General features: G+C 39.7%; 2 protein-coding genes across 7 annotated transcripts in view; one reads left to right on the plus strand and one right to left on the minus strand.

Moving 5' to 3' along the window:
• The window catches only part of LZTS2 (leucine zipper tumor suppressor 2), a 47,369-nt gene extending 20,959 nt beyond the window's left edge, over positions 1-26,410 (plus strand). For all 3 annotated transcript variants that reach the window (XM_039361636.1, XM_039361635.1, XM_039361637.1), the window contains 4 exons: positions 17,561-17,971; positions 18,949-19,539; positions 20,954-21,223; positions 22,472-26,410. In XM_039361636.1, coding sequence (XP_039217570.1) covers positions 17,591-17,971; positions 18,949-19,539; positions 20,954-21,223; positions 22,472-23,140 — 1,911 coding nt within the window. In that variant the 5' untranslated portion in view covers positions 17,561-17,590 and the 3' untranslated portion in view covers positions 23,141-26,410. The remainder of the gene's footprint in view (positions 1-17,560; positions 17,972-18,948; positions 19,540-20,953; positions 21,224-22,471) is intronic.
• PDZD7 (PDZ domain containing 7) overlaps positions 24,742-27,989 on the minus strand; it is a 28,622-nt gene continuing 25,374 nt past the window's right edge. For all 4 annotated transcript variants that reach the window (XM_039361632.1, XM_039361634.1, XM_039361633.1 and 1 more), the window contains one exon: positions 24,742-27,804. In XM_039361632.1, coding sequence (XP_039217566.1) covers positions 27,658-27,804 — 147 coding nt within the window. In that variant the 3' untranslated portion in view covers positions 24,742-27,657. The remainder of the gene's footprint in view (positions 27,805-27,989) is intronic.

Here is a 27,989-nt window from a genome sequence, read left to right on the forward strand (position 1 = left end):
AGAGGCTGCCTGCCTTGATCATATTCTTTGTTTCCCCATTTTCGTCTGGATGAGCATGATGGCTTCAGCAGATGCCTCCCTGCTCTCTGTGCTTTGAACTGAAACTGATGGGGGAAGGGTGGGTATAACCCCTCGATCCCTCCTCCTCCTCTTCTTCCCTGCAGTGCCTTGTTCACCCAGTAGCACAGAGTTGAAGGCCGATGCTTCAGAACAGAAGTATGAGTCTCTTTTGATGGTTTTGTTAAGCCTTTATTTGCCATGTAGGTGGTATATTTGATTTCAAAACATGATGACAAAAGTGCTCTGGGTATGGGCACTGATGTGTAACAGCCAGACTGGATTTCTGGGGATGGTGTGGATTGAGACTTGGAAATAGGCATGTCCTAAAACTGCAAGGGGTAACTCAAGTACTAGGAAGTTTCGTTTTCTTGATTTTCCAGTGGAGCATGCAATTTTTATGTGGAGATCTCTGCTTTCTGCTGCTGATTGTTAGATCCCTGTAAGGCACAAATAGCTGGCAGATTTTCATTTGTTCTCCAGGATCATAACCTTTTATGTGTTGCATGTGTCTGTTCAACTGTGTCTGTAGCTTCAATGCCAAGGAATCATTTTTATTTTTTGTTTTTAAATTTATATCCTAGCCTTTGTACAGGAGTTCAATGCCCTATACATAGCATTTTCTCCTTCAGTGTTCTCCACAACAACCCTGTGAGGCAATTTGGAATGAGTGTGACTAGCCCCAAATCGACCAATGAGCTTCTGTGACTAAGGATGGACTTGAACCTGGGTCTCCTTTATCTTTATGAAATACCTTCATTATTACACTACGTTTTCTCTTAAATTTCTCAATATGGACCAGTGCAATTGCTGACCCGATATTATACGTTAACTTGTTTGCTTGTGTATGAAGATTTGTGTTTCCTTAGTTGTCCAGATGTTTGTCCAAAAATATGTAATAAAATATGTCTATCTTGTTGATTTGGAAGTCTTGAGTTCAAATGTTTCCTGTGCACAGATCCCCATAGCAATTTCAGGCATGCCATTACTTTCTCAAGTTCCTTATGTAACGGTCCCTACTTGCTGCATCATCATTCCTGAAGTAATAATTGTGGAGCATTTGAAGCATTCTAAACTTTTATATAAATGCTAATTTTGTTACTCTGTTATGGCTAGTAAGGACTGTAGCTTTGTATAGTTTTTTGGGTTGTCAGATTAAATATTATGAAAACCTCTACTTAGAGTGCTGAGCAGGGAGGGCTTAAGCTGTTGCTGTTAACAAATTAAAAAAATCATCCTCACATTTTATCCTATACTGAGCAGTATCAGATGTATCTAATTATCTGCAGGATAATATGTTCTTATATCTTATATACACAAATAAATTTGGAAGATTGATAATAATGCCCAGCTCTTGAGTTAAGCTGGCTTTGGGACATTTATTGAAAAAAGTATAAAACATATTTTTCTCTCTTGAAAACATTTGCATATTGTATTTATCCAAAAAGAAAGTAGTAGATGAATTTGCAGACTTAACATGCATCACAGAAATGTGGCTGGCAGGAGTGGGAATGTCCTAGATTTGCTTTTCTTATTTTTAACTCTAAGCCATGCATATTTAAGTTTGAGGAGTTGGGGGCAGGGTGATGCTCTTGTGTGACACTTTAACTATGAGCTGGTGTCCTGCTCCTCACATGACTTATTATGTGTGCTTGCATTAGAAATTGGGCTGTAGATACAAATTACGCTACAGTGCAAATACTTTCTACTTTCTGCTGCCTGAATGGCCCTGAATTCATCACAAGGCTGTTGGTACACAAGAGCAGAAAACTGTGTGTTGCTGGATCAAACACCCCTGACCCTTCTGATCCAGCAGTCTGTTCCAACAGTGGCACAAAAAGACTGCCGGTCTACCAGGAGATGGCCTTCAGAGGCAGTTACACTACCATCAAAGCTAATAGACATTCCCATGACTAATTGGTCCAAACTTTTTTGGAAGCCAGCCAAGCTGGTAGCCAACACCACATACTGTGGTAGTGAATTTCAGAGTTTAATTACGCATTATGTAAAACAGTATTTCCTTTTGTCTGTGCTGAGTCTGACAGAATTCAATTTCATTGGTTGACCTCTGGTTCTAATATCCTGGGAAGGGGAAGACAGCTTCTTCTTGTCCAATCTATCCACACCATGCATAATTTTATACATCGATCATGTCCCCTATCAGTTCGGTGGACGAGCAATTAGAATAATCTCTACCAGGCACCTAATTTATCCTGTGGATTTTCAACAGGTGCTTGAGGTTTTCCCCAGAGATGTGGCCTTGTTAAGTCCAGGAATGTGAAGAAAGTGAGACCATTGTTCCAAAGTAGTCTCTTTCTGTGCATTAATTAATCCTAGCGTGCTCCCTGATTTACTGAAGAGCTGTGGGATATGAACTAACAGAAAAGAACTAATAGGAATGAGCATGTTTGGGCTTATTCTTCTTCATTTTTTTTAGTGTATCTACAGAATCTCAAAAGCAACTTTGCTTAAAACAGTGTGCAGCTGGTGGACAAACGTACCTAGAAGACTCTCCTGCAAGCCATTGTAGAAGAGCTCGTTAGTCTGTGGCAGGGGTCCCCAACCCCCGACTGTGGACAGGCATCGGTCTACGGCAGGGGTAGGCAACCTTGGCTCTTTTATGACTCGTGGACTTCAATTCCTAGAATTCCTGAGCCAGCCAGGAATTCTGGGAGTTGAAGTCCACGAGTCATAAAAGAGCCAAGGTTGCCTACCCCTGGACGCCATACCAGAAACCCATTCACGCAAACAAGCAAAGCCCCATCTGCAGAATGCAAGCAGCACACAAAACCACATCCCCTCTGGTACACAGAAAAATTTCTCTCCACAGAACTGATCCCCAGTGATCAAAAGGTTGGGGGGCCACTGGTTTATGGTAGCAAAAAAAATCGGAAGGCATCTGGTAGCATCTTTTCTGACTAATTTTTTTTTTTATAGTGGTAGAAAAGAGGCTACTGGGCTCCTGGTTTTCTGCATTCTCTGTGACATATTTTTGCAGATAAAATCATTCCTGCTCATTTTGGATTAGACATCGTTGGGGCAGAATGGAATGAAATGAAAGGGGCAGCGTCTTGTGAAAACATCTGCCTGGAAGCAGAAGTTGCTTTCCTATGCTACTGCAAATCATGGCAGGACTTAAAATCCTATCCTCCCCTGCTACATAGATATAAATGAAAGGAGAAGAATTATTGTTTTCATTACCTTATCTCAAATACATGTGGAGATTCCCTGCCGAGTTAACTTAATTATACCCCTTTTGAATAATGTCCCTGATTGGCATACAGTAGTAGGTGCTTTTCTGGGTGGGCTGCTGTTTCACATCTAGCCAGCATTCACTGTGATCATAATTCATTAGCTGCATATATATGCAGCTATTACAAAACCCATCCCGATATGGAATTGCTCTTCAAGGGATTTATTCCATTCCTGAAGCTTGTTTTTAGTCTGAGATTTAATGTGTTTTTATAGATTCTCCATGCCATTTTATCCCATTACGTGTACCCTTTGTGTAACCTCTGCCTTATTCTTCACAGAGCCTCTTACTGTGATAGTGACAGTGTCTTTGTGATAGCTAATGCTTAATAAATTTAGTGTGGAAAAAAATTGCTATATATCTTTAGTACTTAAAGGGCACAAAATGATGGCTGTGTTGTAAGGGGCTATAATTTTGACTAGGGAAGAAAACAATATTTTTGCATTTTGCAATTGATCAGTTTCTGGATCTAAATAAAATCTGTCCACTGAATCTTTGAGATAAGATTTGGGTCATAGGCTGTAAAAGTGACAGAGATGGTATTGTTGTTTTGGTGCCACTATCCCAGCTTAACCCATTTTGTTATCATTGTATGTCCAGTCTAACTGGATGGTTTATCGCTAGAGAAGACTGTGGTGGAACACATTAATGGCCTTTAAAATTACTTCTGATTAGCCATTTTTGCAGAACCCACAAAACAGGCTGCCAATTGCAATAACACATGTCCATTGAAAGCTATCCAATATGACTTAGAAAATGCCTGTATTACCTTCCTAGGATCTAGTGAGAAAACCTGATTATCATTGGGGCTCTGAATACTTCCCCTCCTGCTTTATTGTATTATTTGTTCTGTAATCTCTTATATATCAGAATATAAGGATATCTGGTTTTCTATATGCCGTGTTATATTTTTGACAATCAGAAATTTGTGTTCTCCCAGACTTAATTTTCATGTATTTATTTAATTCTTGATCTGGAAAGAGATTCTGGATTTGTGATAATAAAGGACTGAAAGAATAAAATGCTCTTTAATTCACCACGCTTAAGGAAAATTTAAAAAAAATGAAATCTATAGTTATAATTCTACTAATAAGAAGTAGGTTTACATACTCCATTAGGTTGTAATGTGATTGATATAGGCTTAGTGAGTATTGTGAACTTAATCAATTCATGTTCATTCAGCAAAATGTAGTTAAGCAAGCCATGGTTTCATGTGATTTGATCATGACTGATAAGAGATTGTAGACCATCCTTAATAAACAGAGACTACTGGAGGCAATTCTTGTGTCCACTCAAATACTGATCACACTTAAGAACAATCTCTAAGATCTCATTGATTAAGCTACAATATTAGTATTTTGAAATCCTTGCTTTATATAACACTTTTGAATTGTCCTCTTAAATGTGGAAGGAAAACAACATCATGACATATTCTTAGGAATAATTATAAGGTATAGACTATTTAAATTTTGATTTTATGAAATTCCATTAAGCTATTGACTTTACTTATTATACAGTTGCTAACCCTCATCATCAAATGCATTCCATAACTAAGAACTTGTCAGTTCTACTTTCTCAGTTGTAGGATTTGACATCCTTAGGGGGATTTGCTTATTAAAAAACTAGTTATATTTTCTTCTGATATTTGAGTTTCTATATTTCTTTATTTCTATCTTCAAAAACAGTCTCCCCTGAACTGACCTTCTTATTGAGTTCTCTCTCGTCTTGGTTTCCCAGGTGCTAGGCCTGAGTAGCTCAGTGTGCAAGTTTCTTAGGCTGCTGTCTCTGAGAGTGACCCTGCTGTGAAGTCACATTCAGGACCTCCCTGGAGTTCCAGTTCATTGGTTCAAGCTGTATTTGCATGAAAACAGCAGCTTTGTTTCCTACTTCAGCTTCTGCCTTACTGTTGTTGGTGGATTATTTCACCCATAATCCCTTAGCTCTTGGTTGCTGGGCAGTGTTGATTATGCCACAATCCTGGCATCAAACAGGGTCTAAAGCAGCAGGAGACTGCTTGCAATACAGATCTAGTTTGGGGACATATGTCTACTCTGGATGAGTAGTAGTAGCGAGTGTGGAGAGGGTATGTTTCCTTCAAAAGATAAATGCTGGAAAATGTTTCTCTGAAATTTACCAATAAATGTTTTCTTTTTCAGTTGTGAATTCTGTTTTATCCAAACTAGATTATTATAACATGCTCCATTTGGAATTGCTTTTAAATCTAGATACTTTAGTTAATACAGCAGGAAAAATACTTGTCCGTGGTAGAATCTTTTAAAAACCATTAACATTTACTGTTTCCTGTAGCTGGGAATACTATTATGCAGTCATAAAGCCCATTGAGTAGATCTCTGTATTTTTTGTCAATTTATGTTACGTACATGCATGAAAATTTTAATTTTATGGCTTTGATATATGTGGGTAGCCTCGTATTTTTTATACTTCTGCAGGTTTTGTGGATTACTTTTGTGATATTATTTTTATATTATTACTGCCTCTTGAGAATTTTCTAATCATATACCACAGTTGCCATAGAAAAGGGTTTGAGAAAAATTGTGGCTTTAAAAAAAAATTCCAGTCTTAACTAATGCCATTCTGATTAGGAGTGATGGAGCTGCAGTCTGATTCATCCCCTTGAAGGCCATTGAGTAAGATTAACTGATTTGTGCCAACTGTAGGCAATTGTTTATTGGGAGATGAAGGTTCCATAACTACGGTAATATCATGTAATCTTGATCTTCTCTTCAAGATCTGGTCCCCTGTGGTCAGGCTATCAGATTGTGACCTGCCTTGGGTAGTTTTCTGAGGGCCTATTCCATCTTCAGAGTTTCAGATCTTATTGTTTATACAATCTGGTTTGTGACTGAGCTGCTTCTCCAAGGGATTTATCCACAACCAAAAGAAAATGTTGGCAGCAGCACTGTCCTTTTCAAAGCATGCTTATAGGAACTAAAAATGTGTTATGTTGCATCAGACTGAGAACAGAAAATGTTGGTTGCACCAGGTTAAGGAATGTGGAATACTTGTATGTGAATTGGTGTACATGTTAGGCGTGAGACGATTGCCCTCATTGATAGGCTACTGCACACAAAAGGTCTTAGGTTCATTCATTCTCTGACATTTCTTGTTAAAAAGATGAAATAGCGGTTGAGAGAAAGGTCACTGTCTGAGACCCTGGGGAGCTGCTGGTGATCAGAGTAGACCAAGCTGGGCCAGATGGACAAGCTCTCTGCCCTGAATGATGACAGCAGATTTCACTGTTCCAGTTCGTTATATGCAATTGCCATCTTCTAGCACTTTTGGAAATATGACAAATTTAATCAGGGAAGCTAATTTGAACTAGGTACACCTGAGTTTGTATTCTCAACCTTTAGATTAAAACATATGAAATAAGATAGTGGTTACATTTTTGGTTTCTCTGAAACTTTTGGGAGTTTCAGCACCCCCAAAACTCCCCCACAGTTCTCAGCATTTGTTATGAGCACTTGAAAAGTTTTTCCTTAATTTCCACACTGTGAGTGAACAATTTGGGACACCCCCCCCCACCAGAAAACTGCTTTATCATTCAATTTTTGGGGAAGGGGTTGGTTTGATTTTAATTTAGCCCTCTATTTGTCCAGACTGAATGGTTTAATCCAGGGGTCCCCAACCCCGTGGCATGGACCAGTACTGGGCTACGGCATGCCAGTAACCGGGCCGCACAAACAAGCAAAGCCCCATCCATGGGATGCAGGCAGCGCACAGAACCATGCACCTCCAGTCCATGGAAAAATCTTTTTCCACGGAACCGGTCACTGGTGCCCAAAAGGTTGGGGATCTCTGGGTTAATCCTTATTTGGCATGCTTAATGTAAGTTTTCTTAAGCCATATTTATTTATTTATTTTGGGCTGCCCATCTGACTACAAGATAATCCTTTTGATAAGGAAGTAGGACCCGGGTTTGGAAGAAATATTATAGAAGTGATTCAAGAATTCCATTATGGGCTATTCCATGGCATGCGATAGAAGGGATAAGGAAAGGAGTTAAGATGGATAGTATTTCTTATACACAATTACTTAGATGGGATGGTAAAAATTGGCAATTAAAATCTATGGAAGATTTAACACAAGAAAATATTATTTATTCATGGTTTCAGTATAGACAATTATTGGAAAGGTGGAAAATAGATTGTAAGGTGGGTTTGCTCAGAGAGGATGAGAATTTGTTAAAACAAATAAAAGATCAAAGACGAACTCATATCAAAAGAATTTATGGGGTGTTAGTGGAACTGGATTCAGAAGCAGAACTAGTCAAAGACTGTATGGTTAAATGGACACAAAACTTTAATGAATCGGTTCCATTAGATACTTGGGAGATTATTTGGGTGAGGAATGTCAAATTTACACACGCCTAAAACTTACGGGAAAACTTTTATAAAATGTTTTACAGATGGCACCTTGATCCACAAAAAATGTCTCGTATGTATTCAAACTTGCAGCCTAAATGTTGGAGATGTGGTTGCTTGGATGCTACTTATTATCATATTTGGTGGTTATGCAAAAATATAAAAGCTTTTTGGATTAAGATATGGTGGAATATTCAAAGAATTTTTAAAAGAAGGATAAAATTTACTCCACAATTGTTTTTGTTGGGTATTGTTTCCGATTGTGACAGTAAAGAAACTATATTAATGTTAAATTTAATTACAGCGGCTAGGTTGTTAGTAGGGCAATGCTGGAAGAAGGAATCTTTGCCTACTTTGCAAGAATGGTTTCTTAAAGTTTCGCATTTAGCGAAGATTTCGGCTTTCTTGAAAGATCAATTGCAAGAGAAGTACCTTTTGATATGGAAAAGATGGATAAATTTTATACAATATAAGTATGATATAAAAAATATTATTTAGCTTTTGAATAATTTATATTTAAAGTTTAAGATATTTTTTAGATATTTTTTTTCCTTTCTAATTTCTTTTTTTTTTCCTCTTCTTCTTCTTGTTTCTTTTTTTTTCTCTTTCTGTTTTTTAAATATTGGTGTTAAAGTATTTTACGATTTGTTTAATTATTGTAACCAAATTTGTATATGGTTTATTTGTGTTTAAATTTTTTTTTAAAAAAAATCTTAATTAAGCCTGTATTCAGCTCTGGGAAGGTTGGGGGGGGGGGTTGGGGGGGTTGGGAGAGTTTGGGGGAAGGGAATTTTTTTTGTAAAATTTTAAAAATTTTCAATAAAAAAAAAAGGAAGTAGGACCCCTCCCTTAGGTAGTGACCCTATGAAGAACCTCAAATCTCTAAAACTATATATCCAGCCACATGGACATAAGACAGTTTGGTATTTGAACATAAGAAAACCTTTCTGAGTTTTATATTTCATGCTGCTTTTATGCTTTAAAGATTTAATAGGTTTAATAGGTGTAACCAGGAGAACTAGTGTACAGATAGTCCTGAACTTAAGATGAGAATTGAACCCAAAATTTATGTTGCTAGGTGAGACATTTGTTAAGTAAACTTTGCCCCATTTTACTACCTTTCTTGCCACAGTTGTTAAGTGAATCACTCCAGTTGTTAAGTTAGCAACATGATTGTTAAGTGAATCTGGCTTCACATTGCCTTTGCATGTCAGAGGGTCGTAAAAGGTGATCACACTGCAGCCATCATAAATATCTACCAATTGTCAAGCATCTGAATTTTGATCACGTGACCGTGGGGAATGTTGCAACGGTCATAAGTGAAAAAGGTCATAAGTCACTTTTTTCAGTGCCATTGTAACTTTGAATGGTCATGAAATGAACTGTTGTAAGTCGAGGACTACCTGTATTTTAAAATTAAATCATTAACTGTGAGAGTGATTTTGTCCCTGATTAATTCAGAATGTCATTCCTCAGTATAATCAGTTATCAACTTTGTTCTCTTCATTGAAACGAAGACTTTAAGATAATTCGCTTCAGTTCTATTGTGTTGCGTATCCTCCTATTCATCAAATGATGAAGAATCAAGCCTAGCATTATCTCCAAATAGTTATATTCCAACTGTGGATAACCCCACTGTAGGGTCATTAAATGTATAAAGTTGCAACTTTTTCATTACTATTTAATCCTGATTGGTGAGTATATTGGCCTACTTTCTCAGTTATATTCTGTCACCATTGCTTGGAATGTAGCAAGTCTCTGGACTTCAAAAATCTGGACAATAACTGAACAGTAACAAATAAAAACAACTTCCCTTTCTGCCATCTTGGACTTTGGAGTTGGATGTGGCATCCTTAACAGAGCGGCTACAGATCCCCTTTCCCCTTAGAACAGTAATGAATTTGTGATAGACATAGACATAGAGAATTATCTTAAAACAAGGTAAGTCAATTGGTAAATTGAATAATAGAATTGGATAATCTCATATGCTTGCTTATTATCACTATTATATCTTTAAAGAAGCAGGTTCTCTCTAAAACAGATCACATCAGGAGGTATCTATTTCATTGCTCAGATCTTACGTTCTGCCCACTTAATAGTCACAGGTTGTTTTGGGATATGTAGGAGTGAAATCTTTCATTTGATTGAAGACTCACCGATAAAACCTTGTCTGTTCTGAATACTCAAATTGCTACTCTAAAAATATACACCTCCCCAAATTCAATTGTTTATTGTTGACATCGTTCGCTAATGCCCTTGAACATCCAGAGCAGAAAAGCTATTCTTCTGCTCAGTTTTTGCAGTCTGTGATTTAAGTGCAGTTGTCTTTTTCCCTCTTTTTTTCTCCTACTTGTGGTCATTCTATTGTTTCCTCTGACCTTTCAGTTTTAATTTCTTCTCAAGTGCCTCCCAGATTTTACATTTCTAATTTAAAACTTAAAGTGACCATTAGCCACAATGATATAATGTACATTATGTTATTATGCAAATGACATGGATTATTTGACGTTAATTACTTTGGGATGCGATTGATGCCTACTACATAATTCATATCATTTGAATGATGACACCACGATGCACATGATATCATTTCTGCCTACAGATATCCATGAACCTGGGCAAATTGTATTTGATCTTTTATTTCTACCAGCTCAAAGCTTTGATCTAATCATGTGCTCCCTTTGTCAAAATTGACTGTGAAGTCTCTGGTATAGTGCCTGGGGTACCAATATGCCTACAAATACCACTCTTTGCCTTGCTGTATTTGCTAATATTTTAAACAATTAAAAATAAATTGAAAAAGAAGATTGTTTTCTGCAAAGCAAATTTCTAAATTATTACTATATACACAAAAATGTGAAACCATACCTGACACAGCTTTGGCCTTCATACACATCAAGTTCTTCCCAAGAACCTAGGATATCATATAGAATATATCTGGATCTGAGAAATGTGTTCTTTTGTAATTGACAGTTGGAAATTTTGTCAATGCACATATTTTGTAATTGCTATCCCAATATTTTTTGGTATGTTTCCAAGGTACTGGTAACCACTGGAGCCACTGTGGCTGGTTTATCCTATAATGTTTCAGTTTTGATATGGTTCACTGCACAGTCAGCCTGATGTTTAGATTGGATTTGGCATTTTTATCCACCTATCTAGTTCTCATTAAGGGCCTGGAATAGGTAGATATTATTGATGGTGTTAAAATATTTTTGCGGGTTGTAAGCTGTTCCAAGTAGAACTGCCTTTTGCAATTGACTGATGGTCATTTTGTCAAGTGTTCAAGTGAAGTGTTAATACCACCTTATAATGCCTCAATAAGACCACATTGGAATATTGCATCCAGATTTGGTTGCCACAATATAAAAAAGATGTTGAATTTCTAGAAAGAGTGAAGAGAAGAGCAACAAAGATGGCTAGGGGACTGAAGGATAAAACATCTGAAGAACAGTTGCAGGAATTTGGTATGGCTAGTTTAATGAAAAGAAGGGCTAGGTGTGAAATGAAAACAGTGTTCCAATATCTAAGGGGCTGCCACAAAGAAGAGGGGGTCATTTCTCCTATTCTCCAGAGCAGTGGTCCAAAATCTTTCCAGCTTGGCGGCCCAGCACAAGAGGGGGAAGGGAGGATAGTTCCGTGTGAGTGGCAGGCATGGGCATGCGTGTACACATAGCTCCATTTGTGCAAGCGCAAGTTCCTGTTGCTTGTGCAAGTGGAGGTGTACGTGTGAGCGTAAGTACCTGCCGCTCATGCACGCAGCTAAACTTGTGCGAGTGGTGGGTGCTTGTGAAGCTCCACTCACAAGCGTCCGCCGCTCTTATGAATGGAGCTGCGCATAAGTGCCCGCCACTCGTATGGCCCAGTTCCAAACCATGGCCTGGTAGTGGGCCACAACCAGGAGTTGGGGACCCCTGCTCCAGAGCACCTGAACACAAAAAGCAATGGTTGGAAACTAATCAAGGTGAGAAGCATTCTAGAACTAAGGAGAAATTTCCTAACAGGATAATTAATCAGTGGAACAACCTGCCTCTAGAACAGTGGTTCTCAACCTTTTTAATGCTGCGACACCCCCCCCCCCCAACCGGTCATAAGTCGAGGACTACTCAACTGGTGCAGCACCGTTTGCAGAATGGGACTTTTGGCGAGCTCAGCAGGGCACAGAAAGCCTGGACAATTCCTATTGGCTTTTGAAAGCCAATAGAATTAGACTGTATTCAAGAGAGTATTCTATTGGCTTTCAAAAGCCAATAGAATAAAAGGGAGTAGCACAGTTAAGGAAAAGGGGAAAAAATGGTGGACTGCGTTGTTTGGCGACCCCCGTGAAATGGTCGTTCGACCCCAAATGGGGTCCCGACCCACAGGTTGAGAACCACTGCTCTAGAAGCTGTGAATGCTCCAACACTGGAAGTTTTTAAGAAGAGACAACCATTTCACTGACATGGTATAGGGTTTCTGCTTCAGCAGGGAGTTGGATAGAAGATCCCCAAGGTCCCTTCCAACTCTATTATTTTGTTATTCTGTTAAGATTCTGGGTCCACTAACTAGCATCATCAGGTACAACTACGACTAGAATTGGAAACCACAGAGTTGCTGCCAGTGAATAAAAAGAATACTGAACTGAACAGAATTGTTTGACCTCAGGCAACTTGAAGTTCTAGCCTAAGAAGAAGTGATCATGCTAACTAGGAATTATGGTGAGCTACAGTCCAGAATATCCTGATAGTACCATATTATGGTGCAGGAGGATTCCCTCCTAATGTTTCTAAAGGAGGAGCTGTGCTTGGGTTTTTTGGGGGCAAAAATAACAAAATATCTTATATGATGTACTGGACAAAATAGTTTGTTATGGCACAAGCTTTTGATGGACCACAGTCCACTTCATCTGATGCATGGAGTATAGTTAATAGCAGAAGGTTAAATGTACTCACAGCTGTGGCTAAGGTGAGGGTGAGGGCAGAGAGGAATAATGAAAGGATACAGGATGATACAAAAAAGAGAAATAATATAGAATTAATCATTAATGATGCAAACCTATTCGATTAATGAACTGAATAATTGTAACACAAGAAGAAAACTTGATCAGTGTTTGATCTGTGAAAATTAGTAATAATTGAATGAATTATCTTTTGATTGTTTTTTATAGCTCTGGCAGCACCAGTCAACATGGCTGGGGATGGTCAGAAATAATAGGAGCTACATTCATAATATTCAGAGGGAGCCCCTATTGGAATTATAGATCATGAATCATGACACATTCAGGACCCAATTTAATCTGATTTTACGTATTATCGTTGTATTTTCTTTGTTTTATTAAAGCTTATGTAACATGACTCTGTATTTATCCATTAGGTTTTGCTTGACAATCTGTAGCAGTGAGGTCATTATTCCTTCTCTTCAGTAATTTTTGTTCAGTATTCATGTCTTGTAAAGTTCCTGACCATATTTGGGGAAAAGGGTTACTGTATCGGAGATACAAATTGCACTTTTTGTTCCCTCTAGAATTGATGATTGCCTCAGTCTTAAGTACAGATAGTCCTTGACTTATGAGCACAATTGAGCCCAAAATTCCCTTTGCTAAACAAGGCAGTTGTTACAAGTGAGTTATGCCTCATTTTATGACCTTTTTGCCATGGTTAAGAGAATTACTACGTCGTCGTTAATCATGCGGTCATTAAGTGAATCTGTTTTCCCCCATTAACTTTGCTTATCAGAAACTCCTTAGGACAGTGGTAGGCAACCTTGGCTTTTTTATGACTCATGGACTTCAGCTCCCAGAATTCCTGAGTCAGCCATGCTGGCTCAGGAATTCTGGGATTTGAAGTCCACGAGTCATAAAAGAGCCAAGGTTGCCTACCCTTGCCCTAGGAAACTGCAAATGACAATCTCAGGGCCTCATGACTATTGAAACCATTGTAAATACATGCCATTTGCCAAGCACCCAAAGTTTGGTCATGTGACTTTGGGGATGATGGAACCATCACAAGTGTGAGAACTGGTCGTAAATCATGAAATAGTCATTAAACCAGTGGTTCTCAACCTTTTTAATGCCGCGACCCCCAACCGGTCTTCTATTGGCTTTCAAAAGCCAATAGAATAAAAGGGAGTAGCACAACTAAGGAAAAGGGGAAAAAATGGTGGACTGCGTTGTTTGGCGACCCCCGTGAAATGGTCGTTCGACCCCAAATGGGGTCCCGACCCATAGGTTGAGAACCACTGCATTAAACAGTGGTTGTAAGTCAAGGACTACCGGTAATTCTAATTTACGTATCTGCATTTATAGATGTAACTTGAGGGGCCTTATCCAGAGACTTGTCCTTGTTTTAAAATAAAGAACAGTCTTTCATTTTCATTCATTCCAGTAAAAGGGCAATAGACTCTGAGCCCCTTTACCCTGGGGATTATTGGAGGAGGAGTCTGTCTTTCGTTAGAGAGCAGACAATGGGACAGAAGCAAATGTTTGCAAAAAGAAAGAGAAGCGTAGCCAAAATATTAAATCAGATTTTCTCATCTCCTCAGCAGATCTGTTGTTTTTGCAGTACTAGTGACATCCAGCTCTGCCCAAAATGGGAGCTGAGCAAGGGCTGGTCTAGCGCCTAAGGTTGAAATAAATGCGAGTTAGTTCCACTTCATGATCCTGAACTGCCAGCAGGAGCAGGAGATACAGGCGTTTTCTATTTAAAGCACACCACAGAGGGCAGGCTATAAAAAGGAAATCTGTACTATAGGCAGCAGCAAAGGGAGGGGGAGGCCGAGTTGGCAGAAGTGGAGGAGGGCAGCTGTTACTGTTGCTGCTACTTGGACTCCCCCCCCCCTCCTTTGTTGCTGGCAAAGCACGGGAAACCTTCCTGGAATCCTTGCATTTACTGCCCCAGACAAGTATTTTGCAGGTCCTGAATGGATAAAGTGCCTCCTACACTTCACATTAATTAACGCGAGAATGCTCTTGCAGAAAACACAAGTGGTATTCTGGGATGGATTTATGAAAATATTTTATGTAACATTTTTGGTCCATGATTTTTTATTTTTTTTGTTAAGTAGAAATGTTTCTGATCCCTGTGAGACTTGAACAACTGCAGAAGGAAAATGCTTGTAAACAGTTCACAGTGCCAAAGCAAGTAGATAACAGACATACTCAGATTTTTTGGGAGGCATATAAATCTTTTATTAAAAATTACCCATACCAGCCCTTTATACTTAGGAGAGGCAACTGGAATGAATGATCACGGTGTAGGTAGAGGTCGTCCACATTAATCCCCAGAGCTTGAAGGGCCAAGAGAGGCTGATCTTATTTCCAGATGAGCCTGTTTTGGGCTATTGCTATTTCCCCTGGTGGGTGACATTATGCTCCTTTGAAATAAAAGCCTGAGAGAGGAAACCCCTTCTCAAGTTGCCCAGAAAGAAGGTTAAAATGCTCTGTAAATGATAATGCATCTTATGCTACTCCTGCCACTTGGGTATGTGTGCAATAGGTCTCTGTGTCTGAACATTTGTGAGTGTAGATGTATGTATGTGCTGTGACACATGCATGGGAGCTCCACTGCTGCTGAATAATTGTGAGGTCGGCAATGAAACATTAAATTAATTATGCTGAATCTTTCTGATTTAGATATTGTGCATACACAGACACACAGATATTTTCACAGAAACTCATGTATAGCATCTATTTAGAAGAACACTGAATAGAAACAAAATTAGACTTGAGGCATTTTCAGCAAACAAAAAAAAAAACACCCTTCCCACTCAAACACCTCATCCCAGTAAAATTGATTTAGGTTTTCATATAAACATAGCATCTGCATAAGAGCTCCAGGGCATGAGAAGTATGGGAAGATTTGCAAACACCATAATCTCTTAAGGTCTGATCCTTTATTTAGCAAGTCTGCCTGAATCAAGGGAAGAAAAAAAAAACATACTCTACCATCACTATCCAAAGAAAGTAGGCTTTAATCTTATTCTAGGAAGATTTCCCTTCTGTTTGCAAGAAACTAAAATATCATTTCTTGGCCCCTCTTAATCTGCACTTTGATGTGTTTTGGCTGGATTCACGGAACATGCTAAACTTAATATTACAAAGTATAGTTGTTGCATTGGCATGGTATGCTAAGATGGTGCATCCAAATAAGTAGTCCATGTTATGGGTTAATTGGGGCTACCATAACTATTATAACTGAGTTGCAGATAACTTTATGATCACAAAATGCCAGTAAAGGCACATATAGGCTGGATTTCTGTAACATGCTAAATCATAAAGCTTAGTTTAGTCTAATTCAGAAAGGTTTTTTTTTTTTATCTAGTCTCCAGAAGCTCAGAGCAGTCCATACCTAATACTATATTGTCTAATTCCCCTTCCCGAACAACATTGTGCAGTAGTTGGACTGGCCAAAAGTCTCCAGCATGTTTCTGTGACTGACACCAGCCTCTGCATGACAATTGAATGAAATAGATGGATCACTAATGTTTCCTGTGTGAATGAAATGTGAAATATGCAAAGTCTCTGCTCTTCAGCTTATTCTTTGTTTTGCTTCACCTTCTACTTGTTGAGGTTTTCCATTCTCCCCAAAGCTGTTTTTTTTTTTTCCATCTTCTTCCATTTAGCCTTTTAAACAGACCTTTCCAATGACCCGTAGTCTGATAGAGTGTGGAGCTGGGAACTAATAAACAACTTTATGGTGTCTCAGGCCTGGCTTGTGTTGGCCTTAATAGAGGCCAAGTCTGGGAATTGGATCCTGAGTCAGAAAATTGAGCCCTGTCCCCCATTTTCTCTCTAGACATAGCAAGAGTGTGAATCTCTTTACTATCTCTTCTGATTTCATTTTCATAAAACACCAGCTTATATGGCAGGGGACAGAGGGAGGACATGCACTGTTTTATATAAAGGAAATTAAATTAATGTTGGGAGGGTTAGACAGGCTGCTGTGTCCTCTCTCCCTCTCTCTTTCTCTCTCTCTCTCTCTCTCTCTCTCTCTCTCTCTCTCTCTCTCTCTCTCTCTCTCTCTCTCTGTGTGTGTGTGTGTGTGTGTGTGTGTTTGTGTGTGTGTCTTTGTATGTGTGTGTGTTTTTGTCTGAGAGAGAGAATGAAGGGGGAGGAAGGTAGAAGTTGCATTACTTTCTGTTATCTAACAGCAATTGGTAAAAGAATGTTTTTCTCAAAACTCTTATCCTCCGTTTACTTTTAAAGAACCAAATTTCTATGACTTAAGACTACAGTAATAATATTGAGAAATGCCATTCAACTGATTTAATTTAGCACAGTAGGCAGTAACCGTTTCTAATGAAACTGGCAGTAAAGTTTTTCAATAAACCTGTATATATCCTTCAGCTACTGCTATTTCTTTTTCCCAGTGTTATTAAAAATCATTCTCTAAATATGACTGACAATAATATATTACATTGAAATGGGACAAGAAGAGTGAGGGTCTTGACTTCAGCTGCAGTTAGTATATTATGCTTCATTGCAATTTGATATCTCCTTAAACTTTTAATTACTTAGATAACACAAAATAAATATTTTTGCCAATCATCTAAGTCATAAACAAAATTAATACCATAGTTCCAAACAACTGTCTTAGATACAGTTTAAAAGTAACTGGGAATCAGACAGCACACTAGATTGAGAAAAAAAAATGGGGTTGGGTCATTTGTTAATATGTTATATGATCCAGGCCACCACATTAAGGTAAAGTATACATTATTTTTTTAGGCATAGTTTTTTGTTCTGTGAACCCAGCCTCACAGAACATAAGACTTAGCCCAGATTTGCAGAAATTCATATTTTTATGCATTTCATAAAAATAGCCAAAACACAAATCTTAACCATCCTTAGTGCCTGTTCTCAGTTTATATAATTTTTTCTTTCTTTAAGATTACCTGCAAAGGCGTTCCTGTGACCATCATGGCTATAGTGCAGACCTTGCCTGTCTCCATTGAATCTGCCACTGAAGGGGCTTCCCAACTCCGTGCTAGTGCCAGCTCATCCCCTGCAGACATGGGGAGTGTCAGTAGCCTTATTTCAGGCCGGCCTTGCCATAAGGCCACCTCTGAGTTTGGTGCTTTCCCCCTGCATGGAAATGCTGGCTCCCAAGAGCTTCTGTGTCATGGACTTCCTACGAAGAAGAGCACCTATGCTTATGGCAATGAAGAAGACTGGGCTGAAGCTGTGTCCCCCATCAGCCCTTGTAGTGATGCAGAAGATCTGCAGGATGACAAGCCACGGAGTGGCATCGTCCGTGGACCACCTCCCAAGTTGGTTCCTGTTTCAGGGAAACTTGAGAAGGTAAGAAGAGACAATATTTTGGCAGGACCATTAGATCTTTCCATCTAGAGCAGGGGTAGGCAACCTTGGCTCTTTTATGACTAGTGGACTTCAACTCCCAGAATTCCTGAGCAGCCATGCTGAGGGGAAAGGGAAAGGTTTCCATGCTGAGCCATGCTGGCTCAGGAATTCTGGGAGTTGAAGTCCACAAGTCATAAAAGAGCCAAGGTTGCCTACCCCTGGACTAGAGCAAACATAGGCTATCTATTTGTGACTAGGCTCTGAGAACCTATACTTCATTTGATTTTTTTTTTCCTGGTAGCCATCAAGGGAGATGATTTCACCTTAGAGCTAGACCTAGAATTTTGGGCCCTTTAATCATTTTTGAGGTTTAGTTCTTCCCACACAGATGAAATGGATAGGCTCAGTTTTTGGGAGACATTTATTTCACTTGACTTTTATAAAATAATGGAGGAAAACTATGCCATTCTTATTCAATATGTGTGCTAAGAATATTTTTGGCACACTCCTGAATGTTTTGGGGGACTGCAAAAAAAAAAAAAAGTGGACCTGCCAAACTTTCCCTACACTTTAATCTTGTAGTGAAAGCAAGTGGTTCATCTTTTGAGAAAACATAAAGTATCAATGAGGGTTTCCCCCCCCCCCCCCGGCTTCCCTAGGACAGAGGAGTAAGGAAGATCCACCATCCAGTCTACATTGATTAAGTAATGTTGTGAATTGTTTCTATCTCTGTTGGCTGCAAGTGGCCAATTGTGATAGCCTTCCTAGGCTGGGAACTGTTCCTAGTCGGATAAAGAAGACCGACACAATATCTGAAACGAACCTCAGCTAACCTTGTACGAGGATAAAGAGGAGCCATCTTTTTCTTTGTGAAATGTGATATTTCTGCTTGAGGCTTACTGAAAGCATATTAATGGGAGAGGGTTTTAGTTAATATGTCCTTCCTTCATTAAGTTCTGCTTTCTGCTGTTTCTCAGAACATGGAGAAGACGCTAATTCGCCCCACAGCCTTCAAACCAGTTATGCCCAAGAACCGCAACCTGCCACTGCAGAGCCACTTGGTTCTGCGTCCTGGGACTTCGGTGCTCTCTGAGAGCCAATCTAGCCTAGCTCAGCTCTTTGGTGCCAATGCTGTAAGCACTGCAGAGAAGCTCAGTTCTTTGAGCTGCCATACCAGCTCCCACTCTGGGACAATGTCAGACTCCGGGCGTAATTCCCTCTCCAGCCTTCCCACATACAGCACTGGGGGCAGCCAGCAAATAGAGCCAGTCAATATCTCCATAGGCCATAATAACCTTGACAGCCACGGCAGCGGCAGTTCACGCGGTCTTAGTGGCCCATCAAATTCAGACAGTGGGCGGTCATCCTCAAGCAAGAGCACAGGCTCCTTGAGTGGCCGCGGGCACCCTTCCTCTGACAGCGGCTCCTGTGGGGGGCGTTCCCCTATGCACAGTGGCGCGGATGAAGCCCTTCTTGTCCATGAACTTGAAGAGAAGCTGAGGGAGCGTGAAGCTGAGCTGCAGCATTTAAGAGAGAGTCTGGATGAGAATGAGGTGGCCATTTGCCAGGTAAGCTGGAGGTGGGAGTGAGGGTATCTTATTGCTCTTTCTAATATACGGGGGCAGGAGGGAATGTTTGTTTTCTAAAGACTGTTTCTGCAGGAAAGCTGCCTTTATCAGTGACTGATAGGCAACTTCCATGTAGCAGCTGGTATAGGGCTGGAACTGGTTGGATTATATTCAATAACTTTCAGGAAATCTGAGTTTCCTTGAGGGCCAGATAGGCCAAGTGCCAGATTTGTTTTTCCCTTATTTTTGGCAGCTTCAATGGAAAAAAAGGGTGGATGTTTACAGCACTGAGTGGAATACTGCTGTAAAACAATTTGTCCTCTGTAAGGATTAATTAGCAATATGATTTAATTTTCATCATTGTGAAAATTATTAGCTGCTTCAACTTTTATCCCTTTGATCTTTCCTTTATATAAGTAATTCCTGGAATCTATCTTATAATTTTATTATCATTTATGATATGGGTGGTTAATTTTGGAGTATTTCTGCTGAGATCTAATGTGACCTAAGAATGGTTGCATGTACCTACATCCAAAATCTTCTTGCCAATAAGCCTGTTGTTAAGAAGACCGTTATTGGGCATTTAAAAAGTTATCTAGTCTAAAATCTTGCATTTCAGTGTGGTCAGCTAGATGTCAGTGTTTATAGCTTTGTTATGTGCTGAAAATCTTAGTAGGCAAAGACATGCTGCTTCTGATCTTGGAAGTGGCATATTGCCATCATGACTAATAGTGAAGTGCTTCATGAATTTGTCTAATTCCCTTTTAAAGCCATCTAAGTTGGTAGCTCTCATCACTTCATTTTGTAATAAAATTCAGTTTAACTAGGTACTATGAAAATAAACATTGGTTCCTGAATCTTCCCTTGTTCAGTTTCACTGGTTAATCTCAGAGAGTAATGTTAGAAAAGATGTAAAACCATTTTTCCTTTCCAATTTCTTCACCATACAGAACTGTATATATTTCTATTCTTCTTGCTTTTATTTTTAAAATGGTCAGATAGATCTCAGTGTTATTTGCTTCACCCTCTGGATCATGGTTTGTTTGTTTTTGTTTTTGCACTATTTTCATCTCTGTTTTGGTCTCTTTCTGAAACTTTGTTCTCTTTCTGTCTCGAAACAACAACTGTGGCACTCTTAGATGTATAATTCTGTCCTCCTTTAATATTTATAGTCCAGGGTCTTCTTTAACAGGCTGCCCACAACTTACTGTCTTTCTTAGAACTTAAAAGAGCTACAGTTCTGCAAAGAAGTAACATTGACCTCCTTGTTTGAGGTAAATTTTGGGAAGGAGGACCACAGTTACAGAAAGCCCAGGATACAAAGGGACTATTCTGTGATGAACTGAAGAATCCAAGGACTTGGTTATATGTCAGTGCTAGTTTCTAACATAGGTTTTCCCCATCTTCCTTCCAGGTATATGAGGAAAAACAGAGACGCTGTGAAGAAGAGATGGAAGAGCTCCGGCAGGGCTTCAATGCTAAGCTGCAGCAATCAGCCCAAAAGGCTCAGCGTAGTCAGCAGGTGTTGCAACTACAGATTTACCAGCTGCAGCAGGAGAAGAAGAAACTCCAGGAGGATTTTGTGCAGCTGCTGGCAGAGCGTGAGCTGCTGGAGCAACGCTGTGCCAACTTTGAGCGGGAACACACCGAGCTGGGCCCCCGGTTGGAAGAGACCAAGTGGGAGGTAAGTGGGAGGGATGCTCTTCCATAGTTCTTGAAAGCCGTGGAACTGAACGAGGCATCAGCATTAGGAATGGGGATTCTCATTCTCCCTCCAGCTAGACAAGGACAGTTTGGAGAGATCAAGCTTACTTTTCCGGTTGTACCGTAGAATTATACTGCACCACCTTTTAAAATGTTTTTCCAAATCGGTCACACTAGCACTCCCATCGACTTTCTCACTCTCTAACACACATTATATTAAGTCATAAAATATGATTCTATTTTGTATAGATTTTTATCTCTCAACCAACTGTATTTTACTTAGTTAATTGTGATTAAATGAGCAGTGTTGTGGCCTAATGGTAAAGATGCGCACCTCCCTCTCAGAAGGTTGAGAGTTCAGTCCTAGCTAGTGGCAGATGTTTCTCTCCTAGAACACAAAGACAAAAAATATCTGCTCCATGTAGATGCCAGGAAGGGCATCCTGCCAGTAAACACTCAAGCTCTATCCTGACTCTACCATGAAATAAGGGACTAAAGAATTGTAAAAAGAAAAAAAAATTAAATAAAGCAAGGGTTAATATCATCCCAGATAAACAAACACTCACTTTTTAATAATATTCTGGTAATGGTATTGGAAATTGTTAGAGAATTTTAATTTCTCTAATTGGTGAAAAATAAATCAGAAGCTCTTACAGTTGACTGCATTTAGCTGATTCAAATAACTTTATATTTATATAAAATATTTACAATACCATTCTTCTTTACAGCAACATAGCTTAATTGAAGAGTTCTTAACAGAGACAGACCAGATACAAAACCTTGAGACTGGAAATCCAGCTCCTAACTCAATACTCTTTTTGCACAGACTCAGTAGCACTTTCTTCCCATTGGCTGACTGAGTTACCACATGACTCTTCCTGTTCATGAATATTCCAACAGAAATAATGTGGGGAAGGACAGCAGAACAGGGGAAATAATGAGAGAAGAAATTTTCTGTTACCCTGAAATACTTTCTGTTTTGCTGATCTACGGAGAAGTACAGGAGAATGTTATTGGGTTGTTTGAAGTCTTTTCAATCTCATTCTCTGCTGACCTGAAGGCAACTTTGAGTTGTGATCTGCCCGAGTCCATTTTTGTTCCTGAATTGAAAGACAAACAGGTACTCTCATCATTCACATCACAGAATCAGATCTTAGCTCGGCTGAACTTGAAATGGAACATTGTGGCATGTTCCCTGTCATCTTATATCTCTTTTCCTTCCCACCAGGTTTGCCAGAAGTCAGGTGAGATCTCATTGCTGAAGCAACAGCTGAAGGAGTCTCAGGCAGAGGTCGTGCAGCGGGGTAATGAGCTTGTGTTACTAAGGGCCCAGCTGAGAGAAGCACGGGCTGATCTGCAGACAAGCGAAGAACAGGCCTTGAGTTTACAGGAGATGGCCCGTACCAAGGCAATGGAATTAGAAGTGTGTGCCAATGAGTTGGCCAGGCGCAAGAGTGAAGCAGAGCTGCTGCGTGAGAAGGTAGGGCGGTTGGAGCGCGAATTAGATACTTTGCGCAGCACTAGTGGAGAACTCTGTCCCCTGATGGCTGAATGCGATGAGGTAAAAGCTCAGCGACAAGCAGCGGATACCCTGCAGGGTTTGCGTGCACAAGCTGAACGGCTACGCACAGAGCTATTGTGTGAGCGACGCCGTGGGGAGGAGCAACGGGAGGTTTTCCAGGCTGAGCGTATCACTTGGCAAAGTGAGAAGGACAGGGTCATCCGCTACCAGAAGCAACTGCAGCATAATTACATCCAGATGTATCGGCACAATCGTGATTTAGAGTGCCAACTGCGCCATCTCAGTCTTGAACTCGAGGCGCGGGACATGGATGAATATGAGCTGCATGGAAGTGAAGGCATCTGCTTGGAGGAGATTGCAGCTACTGAGATCTGAACATGCCTGTGGAAGCCGTATTGAATGGGTCACACTGCCACAAAAGGATATTGGTCAGGCTGGAGCATTTTTCCCTGGGATTTTGTCTGACTGAGCAAGTGAGAATGCAGTGAGCCTTAGTTCAGTAGTGGAAAGAGCTGCCTTTCCAGTCATAAATCCCAGTGATAGAACTTGTTCTGTCACTTAAACTTGGTCATGAACTCTCAGTAGGTCAACAGTTTAATGGCTATTAAAAGTAGAATAGTGTCTGAAACTAGGCAGCTGGCCTTAACTCTAGGAGGTATAGGAAGACCTGGTTAAAGATTTCCTGGTCAACCTAAGAGAAGGAAAGTTCAAATCCTTCCTTTGAAAGCAGCAGCAGCAGCAGCAGCAGCCTCTGTTCCAGCATTTCACTGGAAATGAAGCAGGAATAGCCTTTGCTTTTGCAAGAGGCTGTTAAGTGGTGCTGCCTTTCAAGTCCCAATGTTAATTAGCTTTCCATAAGACCTTGGGAATCACCACTTGCCTCTTGCTCTTTGGGTTAGTTGGAGATGAGACTAGCATGGATGGGAATGCCAGAATTGTGTAGAGCACTTTTGCTTCTATTCTGCTCTTCTGTTACCTTTATGTAATGACCCAATGGACTGTCAGTCATCACTTGCTGAATTTTGGGAGATTTGGCTGTTCAACAGCTAATTAGCTGCTAATCCAGTTAGATGCAGGTTTTAGACTGGCTGAGGAAGCTTTGTCTACACAAGGCTTTTCTTGGATTTTTAGCCCACTTCTCTGCTGTATGTGAAGTGTATCTTTTCTGAAATCCAAACACGTAAATGCATACGAAACCTGTACTATGGACCCTATTACTATGCATATGAAATACATTTGCATTTATTTCCTCTATTGCACATGCTTCTTGTAGTTATGAAGGACAAGGACCTTTGTAGGCAATTCTTTGGCCAATAGATGATGTGGGCCAAAGAATTAGGGATCTGGGCATTAGTCCAAGCTTATTTCTTTTTATACGACAAAAATATTAATAAATTATATTAGGTTCAGAGCTGATTCTCAGTATTCCAAATTCTGTTATTTTTAAAAGCCAAAAAAAAAAATATATTACAAAATACTTGCAGTCCTTTGGCTTCTCCCACCTAAAGCTTTGTAGGAAGACCCTATGCCAAGTGTTTTTTAAGGGAAAGCATATTGACTCCAGTACTGTGGAAACAGACCTAGTCTCTCTCTCTCACCTAATCCCCCTCCCCCCAAACATATTGCTGCATCCATAGTATAGACGTACCTGAGAGTAAGGCTGTTCAACTCAGTGGGACTTGCTTCTCGGTAGGCATATATAGGAGTGTATTATAAAAGCCAAAGATTCTTAAAACAGACTCAGGGTCTATTTGGTTATCCCAGGAGCCTATCTCTAGATTACAGCACCAAAATTTGGCAGATAAAAGGTTGGAATTCAGAGGCACTAGATTTTGTGCACTTATTTTAATTTCTTTGTTTTTTTTAAAAAAATCCAGAATATCTGTTTCTTTCAACCCTTCATCCCAGCTCTATACCAAATATGTTGGCTCCATTGCCATTGCTACCCTCCTTCCCCTTCTTGAAGGGTGAGTTTAAAAAAAAAAAAAAAGTCTAAGCATAGCATACCTATTTGCTATGATGGGATCTGGATGACTTTCCACTTTCTCTTACTTACCTTTCTGTCTTTGTTGGAACGCCACTCAGAGTGTCTTTATCATGATCTTGCTTGCCTGGGTATGTCTCTCACACCACTCACCTTCATCCAGCCTCTACCTGTTTATCCAACAACATCCACGTCCTGTTCGTTTCAGGGTCAAAGATGGCTGAGTTTAAATCTCCTGCATTTCCCTGATAATAGCCTTGTACAGTATCCTCTATAGTTCCAGATGCTCAGTTTCCCAGGCATCCATATTCCCTTCCCATGATTTTTGCGAGATCTGGTCTAGTCTGAACCATGATCGTTGTGAAGTCCTACAAATGTTTGCAGGGCAGTCTGTCCTGTTGAGGTACAATAATTACTTGTCTACTTTTGTAATATGCTCAAGACTAATTGCATACTAGAATATGGTTCCTAGTCTGTGCAGCTTCCTCTCTTTTAAAGCTGTCCATGCATCTATACTTGAACCAAGTTTATTGATTGCATTTGGATACAATAACTTCAGTAGGTATTCAGTCCAGACCTACTGCTGATTTCCTACCCTCGCAGGCCAGTGACAACTGCAAGGAGCTCCTTTCAAAGAAAAAAAGTTCTGTTTGCAGAGGGTAACGTGGACCCATCTGGATTTCTATTAAAAAAAAGATGTGGGGGGGGGCTATAAATTGTTAACTGACCTCCTCTCTTTGTCTTCCAATGTATGCTCAGGAGAAAAATGGTCAGTGAAACAGGGTAAGTCAGAATTATGGACTGCAGAAAAGCCATTCCCAAAGGAACTTGGCTGACAAAATAGCCAGTTAACTACAAACTGATGTGCTCTCTTTGCTGGAGAGATGCGAGTTCTTTTTTTCAGGCTAAGTAAACAAACTTCCTTGAGGTTACAAGAAGCTGAAGAGATTTGGATCAGTGGGGTTGAATAACGGAGCCTCAGAGCAGGTTTTATATTTTGGTTCCAACCCATGGGAATCAAACCAGATAGTGCAAGGCATGCTCACTATGTCAGCCTGGTTAGATTTTGTTAGCCTTTTTCCTCTGGCTATAAAAAGTCAACTGCCCAGAATTGGTGCTTTGGCTGGAAGCAGCCAAAGTACAGCATACCGATTATTTAGGCCAATCTGGGAAGAACTGCCATATTGCTAGAATAGAGAGCAGCTGCTTTCTGCTACCTTAGTGTAACTTTTGCTTCAAGTCCTCTTGTTCTTCTTCACGCAAAAAAATGAACAGACAAACATTTGTGAAGGGTGTAGCCCAGCTAGAGTTTGGGACTATTTGCAAGAGGATGATGGCATTTAGCTACACTCTGGAAATTCTGTGCATTCCAAGAGAAGAGGCAATCTCGGTTCACTTCTAGACAGTGTTCCCTTTTGCTCATTGTTATGAGAGGAGCTTGCAAAATGGGTGTGTTGAGACAAATAACATTAGACCAAAGGAAAAGCTTGGTGCATGTTACTTCTGTAATTATTAGCAACCTATACCTCTTGCTTAACCCACTTTAAGCACCACTGTATATTTTTCTTTTACTTTATTTCTGAAATTGTATATTTTCCAGGTGGTGTAAATTTCTTGTAAAAACCAAAAGAAAAGTGTGAAATAAAAAAAAACTAAGAAAATGTCTGTTTTCTTTTGAGAAAAGTCACATGTAAATTTGATGGCTGGGGCAATGAAATGTGGAAGAATGAGCAGAGGGTGGAATTATTCTAATGGTGGACAAAGGCAGAGATGAAAATTTATCTGATATCTAGCACAGAGTACGCTTAGTAATTTCTCATTCCTGCTCTTGTTCCTGGGTCTAAAAACAAAAACTGGGTCTAAATGAACTTCTACCACTATTGCATTTTTTCTTCCACTCTGGCTGGTGGTGGCACTTTGTAAACGGCTGACAATTGTTTCATATCAGAAATATTGATCTGGAAATCAGCCAGTGTTGATCCACAATAGTTACTTTAGCTCAGGAGTGAGATAATGATAGCAATATTCTTTAGTTAATCTTCTTAATTAGGTGATCTTGAAGACACTGTTGGATCTGGCTTTTAGAGAAGACCATAAAAGCAGTAATTTGACTTTTTCAGTCTATGTACCTTGGTGACTTGCACCACTTTAATCACTGAGAGTAATTTTGAGGCCGGATATAAAACAATGACTATCTCTTTGTTGCGTGTTCTTTTTGGGATCACTGCAGGTTTGCTATTCATTCAAGAATGTATTTAAGGAGATTCAAGTGAGAATATTATATCCAGAGTCTTGAATTTACAAACTGAGATACTGGATTATTGTCTTTCAAACTTTATGGTTCACTTACATATGCACGAGTCTAGGTAAATTTATTAAATTTAATGCTATGGTGCATTACTGAACATGAGTTAACAAATATCCCTTTGACCAAATATTGACCTTTCTTTGTAGTCTTTTCCTTCTGGCTCCAGTTAGCTGGAGATGGCCTTATCATCTAGAAGTATCAACTGGGGTGGATCGGAATGTCAAAAACAATATTTCCTCCATAGAGATGCCAGCTCATTTCAAAACAATTGCTCTTGATGACAGCTGTCCACTTGCAGCTAACTGTAGTTTTGGAAACAATATTTGTTGCTTGAATTGGGCAATGTGATCTCTTGCCTGCTCCTGTTCCAACCAGGCCTCTCTAGAACTGGGAAACTATTACTTGCTCCATTAAGCCTGAAAGCTTTACTGATTGGCAGATATTTTAGTAACTGCTACCAATTTGTATCCCAAGTGCCATATCTTTCTGAACAATAAGCAGGTATAGTTAAACAGATTCTTCATTAACACTAGCATTGCAGCACTGTCTGATTTCTGAACTGACCACATTCTTCAGGGTAAACTGCTTGATTTGCAATATTTATTTGATTTTCTTCGGCACCTTCACCACAATCTTCATGGGCTCCTTAGCTTTGTTACGGTAGGCTTGGCGGATTATGTCCACAGCTCGCTGGTGTGTTACATTCTGTAGACTCTCTCCCTCTACTGCAACCAGTTCATAGCCAGCCTAGCAAAAACAAAAGAAGCATGGGACAAAAATGAAAAACAGCAAAAGCATAGCAAATTACAATTCTACCCTTTTCAGATTTGATGTGTCATCATTGGTTACAGATAGTCCTCGACATATAACCATTTGTTTAGTGATTATTTGAAGTTACAGCAGCACTGACAAAAGTGACTTGTGACCAGTTT

The sequence above is a fragment of the Crotalus tigris genome, unplaced genomic scaffold (assembly GCF_016545835.1).
Source record: "Crotalus tigris isolate CLP2741 ecotype Arizona unplaced genomic scaffold, ASM1654583v1 scf7180000019328.220996217465:2438092, whole genome shotgun sequence".
Lineage (NCBI taxonomy): Eukaryota > Metazoa > Chordata > Lepidosauria > Squamata > Viperidae > Crotalus > Crotalus tigris.